Below are 21,955 nucleotides of genomic sequence, written 5' to 3'. Positions count from 1 at the left end.
GATGGAGGGGTGTAGGTGTGGGCAAAAAGTGTGGTTAGTGATTGCCCTCAATTGAATTTACTGAGTTAAAATGGGCAAGATAATTTTTTTCTAAGAACATTGACCTCAGATTGAACCTTTGTCCAGAGTTAGTAAAATCACTTAGGTGTGATGAAGAAGTTTTTAAAGTATTGCATTGAGACTGATTTATCAACATCACTTGCTATTTAAAAATGTTTGAAAATTTTAATATGTTCAAATATTTTCTCCAGAAACATTTAAAATTATTTTACAGGTCATTTTGTCAGTCGTATGATATGAAACAGCATTCTACCAAGGTTTTTCGTGATATTGTGAATGCACTGGGATCTTTTATCCAGTCCTTGTTTCTTGTCCCTCCTACTGGAAATCCTGCTACAGTAAACCAAGCTGGTAAAGACTTATCGTATTTTGGTTTTTATATTCTGCTATAATTTACAATATTCGCTACTCTGAGATGATATTTGATAGAAATCCCATGGCCAGAGAAATTGGGGTTACCTAAATGTATGCATTTATAATATTTTATTGTATTTCTTTATAATATTTTGTATTTTATATGTAAATGTAAAGACTTACACTTAAAGAATAATTTCATCCCACTGAGGCAACTGTGCATATTTCTTTCCAGAGTGTATTTTCTGTTCTTACATACTTTCAGTTCCTCTAATTACATAAGAACAAAAGTTTAGATGCTAATCTTCATTTTAGAGTCAATCTTCTTTGGTACTTCTCTTTAAAGACTGTGGTTACTACCTTAGGATGACTATTTGTCATTCTTTTAAAAAAACGAGTAAATGTGATTTAAGTTTGAAACTCAATACATAGCTTCTTGTTCCCTTTAACTTCTCTTCTACTTTTTCCTCTGTGATTAGTGGTCTTTTTTATCCTTTATTCCCACCTCTGATAAAAAGTGATTTAACCAAAGGTATTTTATAAAGCTTGTCAGTATTTTTCTTTATTAGTATGTTTTATATAGAGAAGGAAATGGTGTTTTGGGGAAACAGGGAGACTCTATAGTAGCTGAAATAGGACCGATAAATTTCATTTATTTGTGCAATATCCAGTCCTATAGCATAATTTTTGAAAAATTGATCAGGGGAAGGGTGTAGCTCAGTGGCAGAGTGCGTGCTTAGCATGCACAACGTCCTGGGTTCAACCCTCAGTACCTCCACTAAAAAATAAAATAAAACAAAAAATTAATTTAAAAATATTTAAAGAAACCTAATTACCTCCCCCAAAACAAAAACAAAAAAAAAATTTTTTTAAATTAGCCAAGTGTTTGAATATTATGGATTTGTAATAAAGGAGTAAATTGGTATCTTTGCTCTCTTTGCCGTATCTAACAGGAAACAGTAATCCGGGTGGCCCTGTTTCAGCACCGGCTAACTCAGGAATGCTGGGGATTGGTGGAGGTGTTACTTTGCTACCAGCATTCGAATATAGAGGAAGTTGGATACCTATCCTGACTGTGACAGTGCAAGGCAGTGCTAAAGCAACCTAGTGAGTAGTAGCATTGCTTTGTAAGGAATGGTGTTGTTGGAGACTATGCTTTATCCTGAAGTGTTTTTCTCTGCATTGTATTTTAAATTTTAGACCTACTATTTCTAACATGTTTAAGAACTAATTTTATTTTGTCGTATTTTGAGAATTTTATCTAGGACTGGATTTTGTTTGGGTTTTTTTTGTACTATTTGAAGACTATTAACGGCATCATAAAACAGAACGTGTTTTCTTTACCTAAGGACCTATTCAGCTATACTATACAGATTTTTGATTTACGTATATGGCTTGATTTCAGGCCTTTGGACTTAGGTCTTTTGATACTGAGTTACCGTCAGCAAATTAGTTTACTTATTTAAAAATCTCAGTTTCCTCAACTGTAAAATGGGAGTAGTGATATATCTATCTTTCAGGATTCTGTATGTGAAAACAGTTATGTGTTTAGCTAATCACCTTGTTAGGATTTAATACATGGAACTTTTAGTTTACTTAATTAAAAGCATTTAATGGGTTCCACATGTGTTATTTAAAATTTTTTTGTCATTGACCATTTCAGTTTAACAAATACATATGTAGCAGTGTATTGCTGATTTTTCTTCAGTATGTCTTAGTGAAATATAGTGCTTACAGAGATCAAGCAGCCAATACTACATAGGTTTAACATTGCCACAGTAACTGAGGCAGTTAATTCATATATTTTAAGTAATTGATATGCATCATCACAACACTGTTCAGTGACAGTGAATCAAGACTTAAAGTGTGAAGCAGAATCTCTGACTAGTTTAAAACATGAATTTGTATGTTATGTCAGTCTGTGTTGTATCATCACTATGATATTTTACTGTGCAGCTTTATTTTGCCTAATATTGTAAAAAAGAGTCATAGAGGACTGAAATATTGTTATTCTTAGTCATCTGAAAGATATTAAAGTTACTAATGTCTCATGAAGGCTTTGCCTTGCTCCAGAGACTAATGACTCGAGTACACTGAGTATCAAGTTGTAAAAGAATCCGATTTCTAGTACTGAAGGAGACAGTAATAGTTATCTTTTTCATCTCCCCACCTCATTTTTTAAATTGAAACAATCCCAGCACAAAGCAAAATTGCTGCGCTTGTGGAGCTTACATTTTGGTGAGTGAGACAGTCAATAAATAAATACACAAACAAACACGTAGTATCACCTTGAGTAATGGTTAATTTGAAGGAAAAAGCAGAATTCTAAGAGGATGGAGACTGACCAAGGTGAAGATAGGAACAGAAAGTATATATCTGAGGAAATAAGATTAAGCAAAGATATAATTCAAGGGAAAGAGTGAGGATGTGTGATTGAAGAAGAAAAATAAAAACATCGCTAATTATCAGAGAAATGCAAATCAAAACTACAATGAGGTATCACCTCACACCAATCAGAATGGCCATCATTAGAAGTCCACAAATGATAAACGCTAGAGAGGCTGTGGAGAAAAGGGAACCCTCCTACACTGTTGGTGGGAATGTACTTTGGTGCAGACACTATGGAAAACAGAAGGGAGATTCCTTAAAATTTTTAAGAAAATTAAACTAAAAATAGATTTACCATATGATCCAGCAGTCCCACTCCTAGACGTGTATCAGGAGAAAACTCCAGTTTGAAAATATACTCGCACCAGTGTTCATGGCAGCATTATTTACAATAGCCAAGACATGGAAGCAACCTAAATGTCCACTGACAGATGACTGGATAAAGAAGATATGGTGTATATGTACATTGGAATACTACTCAGCCATAAAAAAGAATGAAATAATGCCATTTGCAGCAATATCAATGGACCTGGATATTACCATACTAGGTGAAGTAAGTCAGACAGAGAATGACAAATATCATATCTTATCACTTATATGTTGGAATCTAAAAAAAAATGACACAACTAAACTGATTTACAAAACAGAAACAGACTCACATAGAAAAATTTATGGAGGAAGGTATAGCTCAAGTGGTAGAGTACATAACATACACAAAGCTGGGTGCAATCCCCAGTACTTCCTCTAAAAATAAATAAGTAAACCTAATTACCTTCCCACTAAAATAAATAAATGAAGTGCAACACATTTGAAAAAAAATTTTTTTAAAGAAAACAAATTTCTGGTTACCAAGGGGGAAAGGGATAAATTGGGATTTTGAGATAAGCAGATACTACTATATATAGGATAGGTAAACAACAAGGTTCTACTGTATAGCACAGGGAAGTATATTCAATGACTTGTAATAACTTATAATGAAAAAGAATATGAAAAAGAATGTAAATATATGTATGACTGAATCACTAAGCTGTATACCAGAAACTAACACAGCATTGTAAATTGACTATACTTCAATTAAAAAACAACAGGAGAGTGAATATTTGGCCAAGTTGTACAGTTGCTTTTTTATTAATAAAAGTCTAGAATGAATTGTTTATTGATTATTTTACTTGCCATCAATTAAGAGACTTGGATTTTAACTAGTTCTATTAAATACTATGATTTTGAGTAGGACACTTCATTTTACTTGATCTTAATTTTCTTGAAAACAAGGTTAGGGCTAAATCTCTATAGGAGTATATAAATAATTTTTTTAGTGCTATACATACTGAGGTTACGCATTTCTGAAATCATTAATAGCCAGAAATGTGGGGGATTCTTTGGTATATGGGTTAGTATGTTCACATTGAGACTTCCCTGTTGAATTGGCGTCTTTTATTCATTCATTATAAGGTTTAGTATAAAATGATTTTCACTGTTTTCTTTGAAGGTATACTTATAAACCTTTATTATACAGTCACTTGTTTTATTGACATCTTAAGTGTGTAATAATTTGAAAACTTAAGTGATGTACAGACAAAGGTAGTTTTGACATAAGTATTAATGACATTACATTCTTTCAGATTTATTGCACTATGACTCCCTTCAGAGTTGGATTTGTGGAAGTTTTTGCAGCTTGACCTTAATTTTAAAATATTTAAATAAATGGGTTATATGTTACCTAAAAGTGGTTGTGTAGTAATTATAATAAAATAGCTCTGAAACAGGTAAGAAAGTGTGGGCTTTGCTTAGTTTGTGTTATAAATAAAAATAAGAATAAGTTACCTTTTTCTCTTAATTTTTCTAGTCCTTACAGTCTATACCATAGAATTTGGAAATTAGAGTTTCTGATAATTAGGACTATTTTATCTGTTTTAGAAGCATTTTCCCAATAAATCATATATTCTTTGAGAACAGAGATTTGTGTAACGAGATGCTTAGCACTGATTGGTTTAGTATGTGCTTCTATAAGATTATTGGCTTGGCAAAGCTTAATGCCATAAACATTACTTTCCCCATTTGAGCTTAAATTTCTGGATCAAAATGTAAATAAATATATTTTTATTGATTACCTAAATTTTAAAATGCTCAGAGTTGGCACACCGGGGTTAAATCGATAGACTTTAGAGTCAAACTTGGGTTAAAAACTGCTAACTAATAACTGTGTCACCTTAGTCCTCAGTTTCATCATCTTTATCTGTTAGGGTTTTTGTAAGGAGTTAGGGTTTTTGTAAGGAGTTACATGAGATACATAAAAAAAAGCGTTAGAGTCCCAGGTTGAGGATAATTGCTCAATAAATGATAGGTGTATGTTGGTGTTTATGTTGTTTATTCTGAATTTTTCATCTTTGTAAATTTCCTATCTTATCTGATTATGATTTGGGGACTTTCCAAATTTGAGGTTGGAAATTACTTCTATTAGCTTTTCTTACTGTGATCTTTAGAGATTTCAATTTTATTTTTGAGATATAAGTAACATAGCATAAACTTTGCCTTTTTACAGTGTACGGTTCATGGTTTTATTGTATTCAAAAGCTATGCAACCATAAGCACCATCTAATTTCAGAATTTTTTCATCACTCCAGAAAGAAACCCCATATTTGTTAGCCAGTCTCCCTTTCCCTACCCTCTAGCAACCACTAATCTACTTTCTGTCTCTATTGATTTGCCTATTCTGGATATTTCCTATGAATGGAGTCATACAATAAATACTGTTTTATGTCAGGCTTCTTTTCCTCAGCATAATATTTTGAAAGTTCATCCATGTTACAGGTTGCATCAGTACTTTATTTCTTTTTGTGGCTGAATGATACTACACCATATGGCTATACCACATTTTGTTTATCTCATCAGTTGATGGACATTTGGGTTGTTTCACTTTTTGGCTATGAATAATGTTGCTACGAGCACGTGCCTACAAGTTTCTGCATAGATGTATGTTTTCATTTCTCTTGGATATACACCTATGAGTGGAATTGTTGGATCATTTAGTTAGTTACTCTACCTTTAACTTTTTAATGAACTGCCAAACTATTTTCCCAGGTGACCATTTTATATTTTCACTAACAATGTATGACAGTTTAAATTTCTCCACATCCTCAGCAATACTTGCTATTGTCTTTTGATTATATCCACCCTAGCGGGTAAGTGGTTTCTCACTGTGTTTCAGATTTGCATTTCTCTAATGACTGATGACATTAATCATCTTATTCAGGTGCTTATTGGCCATCTGTATATCATCTTGGGAGAAATGTATGTTAAGATCCTTTGCTCATTTTTAATTGGGTTGTCTTTTTATTATTGACTTGTTGGAGTTCTTAAATATTCAGGATCTAGTATATATCAGATATATGATTTGTAAACATTTTCTTGCATTCTGTGGATTGTCTTTTCATTTTCTTGATAGTGTCCTTTTGAAGCACAATAGTTTTTAATTTTGATGAATTCAATTTATCTATTTTTTATTTTGTTGCTTGTACTTTTGATACCATATCTAACAAACCATTTTGTAATTTGAGGTCAACTTTTCCTGTTTTCTTCTAAGAGTTTTTAGTTTTAGCTCTTACATTTATCCCTTGATTCATTTTGAGTTAATTTTTGTATATGGTATGAGGTAAGGCTCCAACATCACTCTTTTGCATGTGAATATCCAGTTGTTCCAGCACCATTAGTTCTTTCTCCCATTGAATTGTTCTTTTTTCATTGAATTATCTTGACAGAATTCAATTTTAAGGAATTTAAAACCATAATTCCCTGTTTTCCATGATTTAAACAAAAGATTTGTCATCTTTCCTTTTGAAAGCTATGTCCTAACTGTGGAGTATAACTTGCTCTAAAATTTGGATGTGACACACTGATGCTCTAAATATTATCTTACCCTATTGGCAGATTGTACCAGAGATGATAGGATAATAGATGAGCTGGATATCTCACAGTAATACTTTTCCCCAGTGTGAAAGCATCTTTTCTTCTTTATAGACTTGATTTGATTTTATAGCACTTTATTTTAAAAACACCTAAGTTGGAATTTGAGATGATTTATAATCTGTTTATATTTTTCAATTTTATTTATGTCTTTGTTTTTCTAATATCAACAATTAGTGAAAATAATGGCACAACTTGGGGGAGAGACAAAGACTAAATTATTAAAATAATTAGTTACAGCACTGGTCAGGCCTTAATATTTCTAATCAGTTTCTTAGAATACCATGAAGAGATCCATCTGCCAAAGGAAACAAACTCAGTAGTGGCCATTTACTTTTGCTATTCTGTTAATCTTAATTTCTATAATCTCAAATTATGGAAATAGTTATATGTATTTTCACCATCGTGACTTCTCATTAAGCATCTGTTTTTTTCTGTAATTTCAGCCTAGAGATGTTGGACAAAGTTGAGCCCCCGACTATACCAGAAGGCTATGCTATGTCTGTGGCATTCCATTGTTTGCTGGACCTTGTACGTGGGATCACTAGTATGATTGAAGGAGAGTTAGGAGAGGTTGAAATAGAATGTCAGACTACAACCACTGAAGCAGTTTCTTCACGAACACAGTCATCCGAACAACAAGAATTACAGTCAACATCAGACCAAATGGATAATGAAATAGGTATATTATTATGATTCTGTATTTTTATTTCTATTTTAAAATAATTTGAAATTTACAGAGAAGTTACAAAAATAATAGAATTGCCATATATCCTTCACCCTGATGTTCCTGTTGTTAACACTACCATGTTTGTATTACCATTCTATTTATATATGTGTCACTATACTTTTTTCTGAACTATTTCAGAATAAGTCGCAGACATGATGCCCCATTACCCCTTAATACTTTAATGTGTATTTTCTCAAGATAAGAACTGTTTCCTACATAACTACAGTGCAATCACCATCAGAAATTTAACATCAATTCAATATGTCATCAAAATTCCATTCAAATTTTGCTATTTGCCCCAGTGATGTCCTTTATGGTCGAGAATTACATGTTGAATTCAGTTCCATGTCTCTGTACTCTCCTTCAACCTGGAACGATTCCTTAATTTTTCCTTGTTTTATATGACCTGGACATTTTTGAAGAGTACAGGGCAGTCAGCTTGGGTTTGTTTTTCATTTCCTCATAACAAGATTCAATATATTCATTGTTGGCAGAGCTACCGCAGAAATGTTGCTGGTGACATTAACTTTTTATCATTTGGTTAATATAATGTCTGCCTTGTCTCTTCTGTCTAAAGTTAATTATTAACTTTTTGTGGAGAGAGACTTTGAGACATCTATAAAAGAGAGCTTTCCCTTCTCCCTTGTTTATTTTGTTTCATTTATGTGTGTTAGTATAGGCTCTTGGATTCCTATTTTATTCTAAGGGTTGCAGTCTGTGATTATCATTATTTGGTTTGAAACTCATTGTCCCTGACATGGCCTTTTGGGACCCCTTTCAAGCTGGTCACTACGTCCTTTTATCATCCTATGTCCTTTTGTCATTTTCTGAGCACTAACTTACTTATCTGATATAACAGAATGTTCCAGGCTCATCTTGGATTTTTCTTGCCTCACACAAGAGTCAGTTATTTTTCCAAGGAACCCTGGTTCCTTTTAGTGGAGAATAGTATTTAAAACTAACACATAGGCACTAGGTATGCTTCTTGCTACTTGAAAAGGAAATACACACATACATGAACACACATTTCCCTACATTTAAAAACTATGTATATCTCTCTATATTAAGTACCATGAGGTCACATCAGTTTTTCCAATTCCAGTTTAATACTGCAGGGTTTACTTTTAATTTCCTATATTTATAATTTCCTTCTCCAACAGTGAAAAACTTGATCCTGTTGTATTCAATGTATTTGCTTATTTGCATAATTCCAAATGTATATAACTAGTCTCTTGGTTGAGCCAGCTTGTTAACACTGTCTCACTGCCAGCTGGTCACACAGGCCCAATGAAATGGAAGGGAATAAGAACTGATTATATATGTATTTTTATATATATATGTATATTTATATATATATATATATATATAATATATATAACATACAGATTTTAAAGATATCAGTCAGTTAACTTGTATGCAGAAAGATCTTATCATTGATATTTTAAAACAACTTAGTTTTAAGACTTCCTGAATTCTGAAAGTATAGTACGGTTTTAAAGTTTTAATTTATTCAGATATATTTTAAATGTTAGAGCTTTAGTGTTTAATGATTGCATTGTTTTGGGAATATCTGATATATTATCCAGTGGTGAGGGAGATTTTAGAATTTGATTTATTGTCAGGTGCTGTGATGTCTTTAATAATCATTAAGCATTGTGTGTTTTTCCCTTTAAGTTAGTAGAGCTGTTTGGGAAGAAATGGTGAATGCCTGCTGGTGTGGTCTGCTTGCTGCACTCTCTCTTCTTCTTGATGCCAGGTATTAATTCTTTGTAAGTTTTATATTGCATGTGGCAGTTAAAAAAAAATCCATTAAAATGGTTTACTTAAATTTGTCTTGAGAATTATTTCCTAATATTAGTTCTCTATGTGTGTAGAGAATTATTTTTCTGCCATCCTATTCTGTTGTCTCTTGTCATGTTTTATTTGATTGTCATATGTTTTAATGGAAAATACACTCCTAAAATTGCAGAATGTTTGTTTCATTTTAAGCTCTACTACTGCTTTTACAGTGGTGATGATTATATTATTCAATTATTTTGTTGTTTTTCTTCAGAATCTGAATTTACTGATTTTAAAATACTTGATATTTTTAAGTTAAATCTTTGAGTTCTTTATCATTTTCTTCAGTAATGAATATGAGTCATACATTGCTTCAGATTTTCAGTTCAAATTTTCCAGTTCAAATTTTCAGATATGTTAAAATTCCTTACGTAGACTTATTTTGGCAATTTTAAGTATATTTTCTTAAAATTTACTGAATACCTAATTCCATATTGTGTTTGCAGCATAATTAAAAATAAATTAATCATATTAAATAAAATACTTTATCTTTTCAGCACAGATGAAGCTGCCACTGAGAATATTTTAAAAGCTGAACTGACTATGGCTGCTCTTTGTGGAAGACTGGGCCTCGTAACTTCAAGAGATGCCTTTATAACTGCGATATGCAAAGGTTCCCTGCCTCCCCATTATGCTCTTACTGTGCTGAATACCACCACTGCGGCCACACTTTCCAACAAATGTAAGACTTCAGCTTCTTAGAGTTCTGTTTGCCTATATTGGGCAACAAGGCATAGAGAAGAGATTACTGAAATTCTGAGTTCAAACCTCTGCTCTCTACTCACTGACTCTGTGACCTCTGTGAGAAGTTAATGGCCCTGAGCCTCAGTTTCTTCCATCTTTTTAAAACAATAGAGGTGGGAGTTGGGGGAATAATACAAATTTTAAACAATAGTGAGGTTAAAAGAAGATAAATCTGGAAGTCCTTTGTAAACTGTAACATACTATTGAAATGGGAGTGATTGGTTTTCTTTTTTTAAAGAGAACTAGTAAAACAGTAATGTTTGCTACCACTGAGATTAAGTTGATGTTTAAAAATTTCTTTTTCTTCTTGAATACTTTGAAAACATTCAAGTTTGTTACGTGTAATATAAATAAATTTCAATATGATACTTGGTTTTCAAACTGAAAAGGTGAGTATTGGTTTTTCACTTTAAGTAGAAAAGTTTACTGGGAATACATGTTTAAAATACTTAGTATCTTAATTCTAGTTTGCTTATGAAGAAATATACCAAAGTCCTATAATTTGTTAAAGTTATATAGAAAATTACTTTACTTAATATTTATTTAACTTGTCTTTGTTTTTGTACCTCCTGAATTTTCAAAATGTTTGCATATAGATAATACGTAACTAAATAAGTACCATAGTTGAACTTAGTTTAATCATATTAATGCTTTAAAATATAACATTATTTTGAATGTATCATAAAAAGCATATTTTACTTATTGAGGATTCCCTTTGTGTTCTAGCGTACTCCATCCAGGGCCAGAGTGTCACGATGATCAGCCCCTCAAGCGAGTCCCACCAGCAGGTGGTGGCTGTGGGGCAGCCGCTGGCCGTGCAGCCTCAAGGGACAGTGATGGTAAAGTGCTTCTTCTTTTCTTGGTTATAAATTAACTATCAAGGAAACCTTTTGTACATTTTGTGTGTGTGTTTTCCTACATTTGTCATTATACTTACTTTCTTTTATCTGAATGATACTTTTAAAAGAAACTGGATAAATATGCAGTGACACTATCCTAACCAACTATGATCATGCAACTTTTAAGCAAATGAATTTGTTTTATACAAAACCACCCAAGCCTGTTTTCTTAATATTTTTGCATTTTATTTAAAAATTTTGAATATGATAATACTTTTTGACAAGCTTTTAATTTTTAAGAGTGCATAACCATTCTTGCAAACATATCCTTTTTTAATATAGCTAACGTCCAAAAATATCCAGTGCATGAGGACTTTACTTAACTTGGCACACTGCCATGGGGCTGTTCTTGGAACATCATGGCAACTTGTCTTGGCAACCCTACAGGTATGTTGTAGTCTCTGGGTCAGAGGCCAGTGTTGTTTTTATATCAAGTGCTAACAGTTAAACTTAACAATGCCTACTGCAGGCCTCAGGAATAGATGGTAAGTATGGAAAAGGAGAAATTGGAAAAGAAAAAAGACATGGCTCATAATTCACCAAGTGATGGAATGTTCCTCATGATGGCCTGTTCTACTGCCTATGCTTGGTGTAATAAGTATTTTATATGAATATTAATTACTGTTTAAAATTTAGTTATTACTACTACTGATTTTAATTTAATTATTAGAATTTTTATAAGTTTATAAATTTCTTTGTTTTGATTTTTTTTAATTTTACAGCATCTTGTATGGATTCTGGGATTAAAGCCTAGTAGTGGTGGTGCCTTGAAACCTGGGAGAGCTGTAGAAGGACCCAGTACAGTAAGCTCTAGTCATTCTTACTCAATTAGCACTTCCCAGAATGTTTATATGTTACATTTAATTTTATTCTTTTCTTAGGTTCTAACAACAGCAGTGATGACAGATTTACCAGTGATTTCCAATATACTTTCAAGATTGTTTGAAAGCTCACAGTAAGAGTCAGTTTCTTTAATTGATACAGACATTATTGTTAGCTGCATATTTTAGATCACAGTGTCTTATTTTTTCATTTTTATTTTAGGTATCTTGATGATGTATCGTTGCATCATTTAATAAATGCACTTTGTTCCTTATCTCTAGAAGCAATGGATATGGCCTATGGAAATAATAAGGTGTGGTATTCTACCTTTCTGTGTTAAATATGCTACATTATTTAGTTAAATTAGGTGTATACTCATTATGATCTTAGTGTTTTATAAATGGGACTACCTTGTAGGCTCACCCTGCTTTGTTGGGTTTTATGTTTTTGCTTGTTATTTGTTGAAGTGGGAGTGAAGAGGACATTTTTTTGGCTTATGGTATGTCCCAGTATGTATTATGATTTTGAACTGTGTCTATTTCTCTTGTGTACTGGATATTTTAAAAAATATTTCTATAAAGAATAATTCAACACCACATTTGTAAACAAGTTCCATAAAATATCACATAACCCTTATGATTACAATTTATGATTGGGACAATGAAAGTTTTAAATCAAGGAATATATGTCTCAGTTTCTCTTGCCTTCATTGGGATGGAAAATAAGGAACTAATCATTTCTTTCTGAAGGTAATGATTCTCCCTACATTGAAAATAAAATTTTTGCTTTGTTCATTGAATGAATAGAATAGGACTTTTGAGAAAATTTCTTTCTATACTCAAAATATCATTTTTTTGTTAAATTTGGAAAGCACAGGAATATTTGGGTTTATTTATATCTTAGAAAATATTTAAAATGCTTTCTACACTTTAGAATGAATAAATGTAGTAGTTGGATCATTTACAAATAAGTGAAGACACCCAGAAAATGATTGAAAAAACAGAGAATGCAGCTTGTGATTTGTTTAACACCTGTCTGTAGGATCCAAAATTGTCTGCCTAGTCCTTAATTACAATTCTTTGTACTGTGGCTTGTCATCTTCGCTCTTGTGACTCATTTAAAGATTAGCCGATAAGATCTTATTAGGGCAAAGTTTTGTATATTATAGCCCATAGCTAGAGAATTACACAAACATGCAGATGTTTGGAAATACATATTATAGTTTACTTCAAATCAAGGCAAGAATAATATAAAATACAGTGAAGTGATCAAATTCTTAATACCTTCAATAATCCTACATCCCTAAGATTAATTCTTAATGCAAAAGTATAATATTTTTAAAAGAGTTTTAAAAAAATGTTTAACTGAGCAAGTGTATATATGGTAATAGTTTGAGTATTTATGTATTCATTTAACAAGTACAGTAAGTTTACTATATACATGTCACTCTTCTAGAAAATACAAAGGAAATATAAGATTTCTACTTTCAAAGAGCATGTAAGCCGCTTCGCTGATTGATAAGTAGCAGTTAAGGTGGTAAAAGAGTCTATAAATAAATGGTATAGGTAGTAAGTGATAGGAGACATACTCTCTGAATCCCTATTGCCATGTCACGTAAGATATTTTTAGTACATACTAAATTGAATTAAGACTAATCAAGATCAATTATTGTGATTGGACCTGGATATTCAAGGAGTGGTAGGATTTAGGTAGGAAAGGGCAAGTTCATGGATGTTAGAAAAAAAAAAAAACATGTTACAGGAAGTCAAGATCAATGAAGATTGAGAAAAAAATAAGAGATCTGAGTATTATTAGTTTATTGTTCCTCTTGAAGAGTACAATTTCAAGAGAGTGTAAGAATAAATGTGATATTTCAGGGAGGCTTGGAAGGAACAGATGTTGAGAAAATGAATACAGTGAGACAGAAATGATTTCCCTGAAAATAGATTCACATTTCTTCATTTTAGGATTCAGTTTTGTAAAATGATGTGGTGAATATGGACTGGAAGTAAAAGTGTTTTAAAGTCTTCAAGTATAAACTTTATAAAAAATATTTTTAGATGAAGGTAAAAAACAGTTTATTATTTGGTTGTACTTTCTATAAAAATTATTATAAATATTCAGATATTAAAATAAATAGAAACTTCAGTATTTATCTACATTTTTTTGAAGTTTATCAATGTCACCTTTTCTGAGTGAGTTAAATATCTTAGGGATTAAAATGTACATACCATTTTTCTTTAGCTGTGGCTTTAAAGTGACCAGTTGTCTCATTTTTGGTCCTCATTTCAGGAATTTGTGCTAGTTAAGGTAGCTGATGGTAAATCTTGCAAATTCTTTCTTAGAAGGGGGCGATGTTGATGCTACTTGTGCAGGCATATTACCAAGCTCAATGTAACAACAACAAAAGTAATAAAACAGCTGTTATTCTTTGTTTACTGTATGTTAGGTACTAACTTACATTATTTTATTTTATCATTTAAAACAACTCTTTCAAGTTCAGTAGTAGTATCCCCCTTTTACAGATGAAACATAAAAATAGCTTCAATAACCTACCTGGGGTCGCCTCTTAGTAACTGGTAGAGCTTGGATTTGAAGTCACATATGTATCATTTGGGTATGAGAAATATATATTCTTTTAAATGCTACACGATTCCTCTGAACATCCTCATTAGAAAAAGAAGGAGGAAGGGAAGGAAGTAACATTAGGCAACATTATGGGGACTTAATATGTGACAGGCACTTTCTAACATGAGGTCATTTCTGTATGTTATTATCTCCATTTTATAGATTAAAAAAATTAGTAACCATAAAAAAGAATGAAATTTTGCCATTTGCAACAACATGAATGGACCCAGAGGGATTATACTTAGTGAAATAGCTCAGACAGAGAAAGACAAATACTATATGTTATCACTAATCTGTGGGATCTAAAAAATAAAACAGGGGGTTGGGGTATAGCTCAGTGGTAGAGCATGTGCTTAGCATGCATGAGATCCTGGGTTTAACCCCCAGTACCTCCATTAAAAAAAATTCAAAAATAAAACAAACTAGTGAATATAATAATAATAAAAAAAAAAAGAAACAGACTCATAGATAGAATAAACTAGTAGTTACCAGTGGGGAGAGGAAAGGAAGAAGGGGCAATATAGGGTAAAGGAAGTAAGAGATTTAAACTACTATGTAGGTGTAAACTAAGTTATAAGGATATATTGTACAACACAGGGAATATAGCCAATATTTTATAATAACTATAAATGAAGTATAATCTAGAAATTTTGAATCACTATATTGTACATCTGAAACTAATACAATATTATAAGTCAACTTTACTTCAGTAAGAAAAATTAAATTACTCTTGGCTGTTAAGTGATAGTGTTGAGATGAGTTGCCAGGCAGTTAAAAATTCTCAGACTTAACTACTGTATCATATTGTCTCTAGAATGAATTTTTCTACCACACAGTATTTTTTAGGGTACCTTCAGTGTTACCACGTGCAGGAAAGGTCAGCCTGACCATATTTGTCTTAAAACAAATATGTTTTGTTAAAAAACCAATGTACTTGGTTCAACGGCTTCTGCTAGGAAAGAAAGATAATACACATTTCCATGTTAGATTTTATTTAGCACTGTAAAAAGAATATAAAATAATTTTAAAATCTTTTTCCTTAAAAATTATAAAATTATTATGCTCATAATTTGCTTTTTTAATTTCAGTTGCCTTTTCTTTTTTCTAATGCATTGTCTCCATTTGAAGTACCACAGTCAGTCATCAGAAAATTCTCATGGTTTTAGCCAGCTTTGTTTGCATTTGAGTATATTTTACTAGATCTGTTAGTATTGGATTGGAGAAAGTTGCCCTTTGATCTTTTCACTGAAACTGTTCTTATAGCACATGGACCACGTACACTAATTTAGCAATGTATGAGGCACATCGACTCCCTTTCTAGTTTTGAATGCCAGCAACTGAGGAGAGGGGTTCGTCTTCTGTCTCTGCAACTTTTCTGTTAGTGTCTACACTGACAGGCCTTCTCTCTATTCATTTTCGATATCCTACTTCTTTTCCCTGGTCCCTGTTGTCTCCTTTCTCTTTTTAAAATATTTCCTGACATTCACACATAAAACCTGAACATTTGAGAACTTCACTAGCAAGTGAACACAGTTCAGTCCATAGTAAAATTCTTTCCTTCTGGTCAGAAGACTAGCCATTCTATGTATCTGGTATAATTTTGAATTTGCACTCTTTCCCCACTAAAACATTCTCTTCTCAATCAGATTTTCCAATTAGGAGCTACTCTAGATACTTGAAAGTGGGCAGAAAGGCTTGCCTTATGATAACTGAGGTTTTGTTATTTTTATTGCTAATCAATCATCTATTAATTATAGTCATGCTCATCTCAGGATTCGCAGTTTTATTTACAGCTAAAGTACCCAAACTCTCCTTATAAAATCAAAATGCAATATGTTTTCTCTCTAGGAACCATCTCTTTTTGCTGTTGCCAAATTGTTAGAAACTGGTCTAGTTAACATGCACCGAATAGAAATTCTGTGGAGACCTCTAACTGGCCATCTACTTGAGGTAATCTCGTTTTCTTAATTATTATATTTACTTCTTGTTTTGAATAAAGACATACACATTAATGTTTCTGGATAACCATAGAAAAAATCAGCATTAACTTTTTTTTCCCTGTACTTTTATCTGTATACTTTATCAGGGACTAAGTTTTATAATAATTGCTTTGGTGAAGTAATAGGTTGCTTTTTTGGCTGAAAATGGGTGATATATCAATGAAGTCTGTGGAGTCTCCTTCAGCTGCTAGTTTGAGGCCACTTTCTTTTATTATACAATCCTTTGATCCCCTAAGCTTCAGCTAGTTCTGAAACTTCAAGGCATTTAGGGCTGAGAATTTGTACTAAACACTGCTCTTTTACAACCTTTCCTGTGATTATGAGGTAGGTTTTCTACAAAGGGAAAAACCTATTTGGTTATAGATAGTGCCAGGGAACTGTGTCTGGATTTGTATTCTCTTGTATTCAGATTGGGGTGAATCAATAATTAACTGCTTCTTAATGGCAGCTGCCTCAGTCAGAATACATATTTATGTGTGGTTTAGGTTTAGGTTGCCATGATTGTTTCACATTATTTTAGTAACCTAAAGAAGGTATTCTTAATTAAAAAAGGTGTTGTGCTTTCTTCTTTCCTTTTTTATCTCTATTTTATTGGGATTTCTCTTATGAGCTAGTAAGGAATATATGCAGATTCTTCATTATGGACATTCTCATCAAATGGCAAAAATATGTTCTTAAAATTTTAGCTCAGTATTTGATTATGCTGGTAGACCTAAATAGGAACCTTAGTATCTGCTTGTTTTGTTTATTCTGATGACATCATTTACTGTTATGAATCCTTTCTTCTCTGTGAGTTGTTTAGTTTCATCTTTTATCTTCTGTCTCTCTATTGCTTCCTCTTGCCTCTCATTCAGAAGGTAAGCTTACTTACATTTTGGATATAATATTTTTTCAACCGTTATTGATGAACATTTGATATAATTTTTTAAATGTGAAAGAATAGAAAATGTGATGGTTTAATTTTTCTTTTCTCAAACTGATGTGTGATGCCTAGCTTAAGTATACAAGTTAAATATTTAACTTTGTTTAATGTGTGTACCTTCAGGTGTGCCAGCATCCAAACTCTCGAATGAGAGAATGGGGAGCAGAAGCTTTAACCTCACTTATTAAAGCAGGATTAACATTTAACCATGATCCTCCACTTTCACAAAATCAGGTAAAAAAAGTACTTAATGTAAAATCATCCTCTCCCATATGTAACTTTTTCTTAATTTCTCAAATAGATGATATTCTGAAAGTGGGTTTTGTTGTTTAATATTCTATTTTATTTGTAGGCCGTGGATCTCTTACAAAACATTGATATGCCTGGATTTTTAGGATTAGCCAAATTAAAATTTTTTTTTAAATTTCTTGTTAATGACACTGAACTAAGTTAATAAATTATGTAGAATAGGGTCTCCCAGTCTAGAAGCTTCCCTCTTCATGCAGCGCTGTCCTTTCTGAGCCGTGCTTTATTAGCCTCTTTTGCTTTGGTCCTCACTTCTCTCTCTCTCTTTTTTTTTTTCGCTCCTCACCCTTACATGGGGAGAAATAAGTGGCATTAAGAGGCAGCCACAGTAAAGTAGATTTTTATTTTTAAATAATTTTAAAGGTTATTTTATACATTCACAGTTTACTTTTGTCATGAGTCCTTTGTCCTGACTCCAATAGTCATTTACATATGTCTTATACAGTTTTTTAAAAGTCCACCAGTTTTATTGCTTGAAGATTGAGTTGGAGTGAAGCATTTAATAGCCATTCCCCATTGCCCTCATTATCTTACTATATTACATGGAGTCGTATGCTACAAATTTCCTCAACAGATAATTACTGAGTACATAGTATGTGCCAGGCAGTATTTTAGCTCTTCGAATAGAATGATGAACAAGACAGACAAGAGCTCCATTCTAATAAAGCTTACATTTTAGTGATTTGATATATTTTTCCTGCTACAGTTTTAAGTTTTTTGTAAAGAAAGTCCTTGTCCACGTGTATATCCTCAACAACCAGCTTAATACCTGGCACATAGTGAGAGCTTCATAAATGTTTGTTCAATCAATGAACCAAATAAATGAATCCTTGGAGAGAAGAAAGTTAAAAATGAAGCAAGTGCTTTCAGATGCTGAAAGGAATAGAGCATAGTACTTTTTTTTTTTTTTTTTACTTTCCAACAGATTTCACGGTTTTACGTCATCTTTGTTTGCCATACTTACTCATTTTTATGAGTATTGAGAATTTTAAATTTAAATACATGTGATATACATTAATTGGGTTAATGAAAGATAATTTTAGAAATTGAGAATTGTTTTCTTCTCTCCAAATAGAACTAGATAGATAGATAGATAGATAGATAATCCTTTAGTGAGATTCATTTCTGTATGGGCCTGTAATTAATACCTTTTAACATAAAGTCATTTTCCCCATTTATTCTGAAATCTAACCCTTTGAAGATTGATTTTTATTTTCTTTGACTTTAAAAAAAGACATAGATGACAAAATAATCCTGGTGATTACTGTTAGAGAAATCATACTTAATGTTTATTTTACTGAAAAAATTTCTCTTTACCCTTGCAGTCTGAGTGGAGGTGAATTTAAACTTGAAAGACAACAGTTAGAACTTTCCCATGTTTTTCAACTTCTCTTTCTAATTAGCTTCTTGCCCCCTTTTCAGAGGCTGCAGTTGCTTTTACTGAACCCATTAAAGGAGATGTCCAGTATTAACCACCCAGATATTCGACTCAAGCAATTAGAATGTGTGTTGCAGATTCTGCAGAGTCAGGGAGACAGTCTTGGGCCTGGGTGGCCATTAGTGCTTGGAGTTATGGGAGCAATCAGAAATGATCAAGGGTAAGTGTTTAAAATTAACATCCAAAAAATGATAGAAAAAGAGAATCCCACTAAAATCTTGACGTGATGGTAATTTTTTATGTATGCCCTTCCTGCTGAAGTTTAACATCTAGAATAGTTTTTCTTAACCCTACCCCCAAGTGGCTATAGGAAATCATTATGGCTCATCTTTGTTTTAAAAGGTAGAAAAAAGGCTGTTTATTTGACATTTATACATGAATGCAAGGTTCTTACTTACAGTAAGAAAAATGCACCAATCTAACAAACTTTGTAACACACCCAAGTGCTGCATTTTCTTTTGGTAAATTCTTGGTAAGATGTAAATGAGCGTTTAGGGCTTGACTTCTCTGCATGTGTTAGGAAGTCTAAGAAATTGCTTTTAAATGACTTTTTCATTCATTTATGAAACATTTATTCTGTGCCTAGTATATGTCAAATACTATACTACCTAGTTATTCTGGTTTCATGGGTAAATAGTTCCTGTTTTAAAAGTAGAAACTTACGGAAAAGGAACAAAGCCTAGCAGCAGGAGCCTAGTAAGAGAGTACTTTGTTATGCCACAAAAGAATAGCACTTCAGTAGGAGGGGCGCATGCCCTGGAGTGGGGCAGAGCCAAAGCTATGGGGAACCTTATATGCTGTTATAAGTTATGTGGATTTATCCTCAGTACATTTGGGAGGCATTTTAGGATTTTAAGCAGAAGAATGATGTGATGTGATACGCATTTGATGTATGTTACTGTGTCAGCAGCATGCGGGGTGCATGGGAAAGCCTGCAGGGCTCTCTAGAAGTAGGGAAGAGGAGATGGATTTGAGCTACTTAACAGATTGACTAGAGGAATGAAGGGAGAAATAGGAAGCAGAATCAGGGGTGACTCCCAGATTTCTGACTTAGGCAGCTTAGTGGATGGTGAAATCCTTAACTAAATAGGGAACACAGAAGGAAGAGCACATAAGGAGGAAATGTATGGACTTGTTTAATTTAAAATAAGACATTGCAGTGCAGAGATTTAGCAAACATTTGTATGTATTTGTAATTCTGCAGCAGGACTCATAATACCTCGTATGGATGACTAGGAGTTTTACATGATGGAGAGGCTTGGGACTATTATTGAAAGTTAGTTTTGCTTCTTTATTTGTAGTAGCAAATTTCCTTAAATACTACAAAAATACTACATGATTAAGTGGAAAGAGATTAGCCATAGCTTAGGTCAAGCTGAAATTTTTCCTCTCAACCTACAATGCAGTTATAAAATAGTGCGTTGTAAGGATGAAATTAATTAATACATGTAAAACACTTCGAAAGCACATAAGACAGTACATGCTCAATGTGTTAGGTGTTTATTTTCACCACCAGAATTTCTCTCCAAAAACACATATTTCTTATTCTCTTCATTTGAAATTCAGAATTACTCTTTACTTTTACAGACTAGATGTAGAATTTTAAATAGTATATAGTATAGATATAAATATAAGGAACTCATTTTCATTCAGTGAGTAAATTGTGTGTATTCTCTTGGGCTGGGCACTATGCTAGATGTTAAGGATACGTGGTGAGAAAGTAGCTGTAGCCAATATCCCTTTCTCACTCAGTGTCTTAGTTTTGTTTGGCTAGTTGATGCAAAAGAGAAATAATATGGCATCAATACATATTTTCTTTTTTTTAGTTTACTATTTTTATTTCTTATTCCTATAAGCTTCTTTCTTTATTTTTGTTACTTATTTTTAAATAAGCATATCTTTTTTACATTTATGTAAATGTTGAAGTATTTTATGATGTGTATTAGGGAAGATTTTCTTGTTCCAATTTTAAAATTTTGATTTGTTCAAATTATTGTAAGGTATGTATTTTTCCTCACATTTCTGTTAAATGCATGAGTGTAAATATCTTTTCTTTTATGTTTTCAGAGAGTCCTTGATACGAACTGCGTTCCAGTGTCTTCAGTTGGTTGTGACTGATTTTTTGCCAACAATGCCGTGCACTTGCCTGCAGATTGTTGTCGATGTTGCAGGTAGCTTTGGACTTCATAACCAAGAACTTAATATTAGTTTAACATCAATAGGTTTATTGGTAAGTATCATTGCCTTTCTTATACAATCTGGAAATCACTGTTTGCAGTCGAGAGTGGATGCTAAGCGAGGATGCTTTTGGCGCTATAGGAGCATTTAAATAACTTAAGTACCAAACATATCTTGTATGAAGGGTTCAGTGGTATCATTTAAGAAATAATTCTTTAAGATTGGACTATTTAGATTAATTTTGATATATTTCTGTTGGAAAAGAGATTTCTGAAGTAATAGTGTTTAAGTTTTATTCTGAAAAAAATAAGTTTCATATTTCTGTGTTTAAAATAGAATCCGTGAATAAAGTGATCTTTTTCTCCTTCGCTTTTTAGTGGAATATTTCAGATTATTTTTTCCAAAGAGGAGAAACTATTGAAAAAGAATTAGATAAAGAAGAGGCAGCACAGCAAAAGCAGGCGGAAGAGAAAGGAGTGGTTTTAAATCGGCCATTCCATCCTGCACCACCATTTGATTGCTTGTGGTTATGTCTTTACGCGAAATTGGGTGAACTGTGTGTGGACCCCCGGCCTGCTGTCAGGAAGAGTGCAGGGCAAACTCTGTTCTCGACAATCGGTGCACATGGGACTTTATTACAACATTCAACGTGGCACACTGTTATTTGGAAGGTATTGTAGAATA

The 21,955-nt window shown here is 32.6% G+C and overlaps 1 protein-coding gene across 4 annotated transcripts in view; it reads left to right on the top strand.

The window, feature by feature from the left end:
- MON2 (MON2 homolog, regulator of endosome-to-Golgi trafficking) overlaps positions 1–21,955 on the top strand; it is a 101,205-nt gene that overhangs the window by 38,225 nt on the left and 41,025 nt on the right. For all 4 annotated transcript variants that reach the window (XM_010989146.3, XM_010989144.3, XM_064491144.1 and 1 more), the window contains 15 exons: positions 275–411; positions 1,368–1,521; positions 7,212–7,447; positions 9,170–9,251; positions 9,832–10,016; positions 10,805–10,917; positions 11,260–11,364; positions 11,700–11,780; positions 11,859–11,932; positions 12,022–12,112; positions 16,276–16,377; positions 17,473–17,583; positions 19,078–19,253; positions 21,161–21,323; positions 21,649–21,942. In XM_010989146.3, coding sequence (XP_010987448.2) covers positions 275–411; positions 1,368–1,521; positions 7,212–7,447; positions 9,170–9,251; positions 9,832–10,016; positions 10,805–10,917; positions 11,260–11,364; positions 11,700–11,780; positions 11,859–11,932; positions 12,022–12,112; positions 16,276–16,377; positions 17,473–17,583; positions 19,078–19,253; positions 21,161–21,323; positions 21,649–21,942 — 2,104 coding nt within the window. The remainder of the gene's footprint in view (positions 1–274; positions 412–1,367; positions 1,522–7,211; positions 7,448–9,169; positions 9,252–9,831; positions 10,017–10,804; positions 10,918–11,259; positions 11,365–11,699; positions 11,781–11,858; positions 11,933–12,021; positions 12,113–16,275; positions 16,378–17,472; positions 17,584–19,077; positions 19,254–21,160; positions 21,324–21,648; positions 21,943–21,955) is intronic.

Source organism: Camelus dromedarius, chromosome 11 (assembly GCF_036321535.1).
Source record: "Camelus dromedarius isolate mCamDro1 chromosome 11, mCamDro1.pat, whole genome shotgun sequence".
Taxonomy (NCBI): Eukaryota; Metazoa; Chordata; class Mammalia; order Artiodactyla; family Camelidae; genus Camelus; species Camelus dromedarius.
This window is presented reverse-complemented; position numbering and strand designations above follow the sequence as displayed.